The following is a 2,698-nucleotide window of genomic DNA, read 5'->3' on the forward strand; positions in this document are numbered from 1 at the left end:
ATACCAAGACGTCCGAAAGATAGATCTGTTTTCGGTGGCCTTGATTATACGCCGTAGCGGCTGTGCAGAAAACCCGATTGCACCGTAGAAACCTAGGCGCATTTTTTACGTGTTTTGGCAAAGTGTCGAATATGCATGTTTTAAATTTTTTTATCTAACTGGATCAACGGTGATTTTATTATTGACTATCTGTTTCAGCTAAATATCAGATGTCTTTTTCACCATACATTCTGGATGGTGAGAGAGACGCACTTGATACTTAGCCGAAACAGGAAGTCAATCATAAAATCACCGTCGATGCAGATAACTCTTAATTTTTTTTAAAAATGCATATTCGACACTGCCAAAAAACGGGCTGTTGATACTTGTAAGCCAGCGTGAAAAATGAATGACTTGAAAAGATTTTTATTCCGAATGGTCTCGAAGCATGATTTTGATCAAAACTGAGCTCAATATAAGACATCATTTATGAAACAGAGAGAATTACTCTCATTCAGTTCTTTGAAGTATATTAAGAGCATCTCATACCAAATTTGTATATTTAGCATTTTTGTCTCTTCCCATCGACCTTCCTCCCCCCTCGTTCAATCATCACTTGAGGAGTAAAGGCGCTAGATGGCAATTCTCTCAACTAATAGTAACATGCACACAAAATATCCTGAATTAAGCTGAATGTCTTATATGACAAGATTTGCTGATGCAAGTTATACTAGCTTCCTCTATGTACTTGTCTCTTCGTATGAGGAATTTTTAATTTATTCTCTTTTCCCTGGGTAAATTTTCTAAATATTTTACGTGTGTGTGCTGTAGCCAGTGTCTTAGCATTTCCCGACGTTAAGGCCCGTCATTTCTCTAACACAGAAGATGAATCAGCCTCCCACAAGATCCAAAAAGGACGTCGGAGAGAGAGCCAGACTCGTTTGGATGTGGGCTACGGGGACATCAGCTCGCAACATTGCAAAGCAGACTGGCATCAGTGTTACCACAATCTACAGATGGATAAGACGATGGAGAAACGAAGGAACTCTGGACAATAAAAGAGACACTAAGATTTACCGAGGGTATGATTCGTGTCCCTTCCAAAACACGTCTCTGCCTTTGTGCCATAAACAAAACTTGGCCCCGCCTCCGTGGCACCACCAGTATTGGAAAGTTCCTCTTCACAACAGAGGAGAAAGAGAAGTCATTGACCCCTTAAATAGCGAAGTCTGGGAGTCCCACATAAATTCGGCGTTGGAAAATTCATTTCCACATATGCCATTCTCACATGACTTCAGTAACTTCAGCTTCCTAACAGGAATTGTCGACAACAGTTTTCTTATGGGACCGTTAAATTACTCCGAAGTGACCATAGGTGAACATATGCTTCCCTCTCAAAGAAGTAATACAAACTCTGTTGATTGAGTGATGTACTAATTAATTTCTCATGAAATTATATATATATAATATATATACATATAAATATATATATATATATATATATATATATATATATATATATATATATATATATATATATATATATATATAGAGAGAGAGAGAGAGAGAGAGAGAGAGAGAGAGAGAGAGAGAGAGAGAGAGAGAGAGAGAGAGAAATTCACATAACTGCTGTGTGGAAGGTGGGAAGGTCAAGTATGACATGAGCAGGAGATGATTTTGGTAGAAGCCGGTAAAAGTCTTTACAATAAAAGAGAACCTAGCTTTGGAATATGCAGGTTTAATTAACAGGAGGGTATTTGACACTTCTTCTGTGGATAAAGTGAAGAGGGTTTTATTCATGTGTTTCTGTTATAAGAGAAGTTATTATGGACAGAATGCAGAAAAACTGATGTCTGAGATAACACTGTGACTCTTGACAGCAAAGAGAAGTTGTAAAGAAAACCATATGAGCGAAGGATTGGAAACTTTATGTTAGAGTAAGGCTATAATAAGAATAAATATATAAGGGTAAGGAGATACGAATAAACGTGAAAATGGAATAAAGTTAATTTTTTACATGTATACTTTGGAGTAAACGTGTCTGAAATAAGCAGAAGGAGAGAAGATATAACAAGGCAACCATCGCAAAAGAAACCTACACAAGTCTTTGAACAGAAAAGTATTAAAGCAGCGAACGTTGGGATATTTAGAAGAACAGGGTGGAAGTTGTTGAAAGTTTGTGAGGTTGAGAAATGTAAATCTCTCTCTCTCTCTCTCTCTCTCTCTCTCTATATATATATATATATATATATATATATATATATATATATATATATATATATATATATATATATATACATATATATATATATATATATATATATATATAATATAAATTCTCTCTCGTCAGTATGTGCATTCACTTTATGAAAGGTTTGTAAACTATCATATTTGGCTTGGAAAATAAATTAGTAAAGACTACCTGGTGTTTTATTTGCATTTTGAGTAAATAGTGTCACAGACATATATGCAAAGTACGATGCTTGAAGACTACAAGTGTTTTGAACAGATAAGCTTTATAACAATTATGATTCTCAGTTATATGTAACAAATCATTTTACATATTGCGCTAATTAATTAAGTTCCTTGATCCGCCTAATTACTGGTAAAAGACTGGATAACGATTAAAAGTAGGCAAAACTTTTCAAGTTGGTGGTTCGTTTAGATTACAGTGACTTATGCCAGCACGGGCCCTTACAATGAAGAGGGTGGTAATAAT

General features: G+C 35.4%; 1 protein-coding gene across 1 annotated transcript in view; it reads left to right on the forward strand.

The window, feature by feature from the left end:
• Positions 1–864: 864 nt before the first annotated feature.
• The window catches only part of LOC136853294 (probable glutamate receptor), a 14,473-nt gene continuing 12,639 nt past the window's right edge, over positions 865–2,698 (forward strand). Inside the window, exon 1 of the mRNA XM_067128656.1 lies at positions 865–1,061. Within this exon, the coding sequence (XP_066984757.1) occupies positions 865–1,061 (197 nt within the window). The remainder of the gene's footprint in view (positions 1,062–2,698) is intronic.

This window comes from Macrobrachium rosenbergii, chromosome 27, assembly GCF_040412425.1.
Source record: "Macrobrachium rosenbergii isolate ZJJX-2024 chromosome 27, ASM4041242v1, whole genome shotgun sequence".
Lineage (NCBI taxonomy): Eukaryota > Metazoa > Arthropoda > Malacostraca > Decapoda > Palaemonidae > Macrobrachium > Macrobrachium rosenbergii.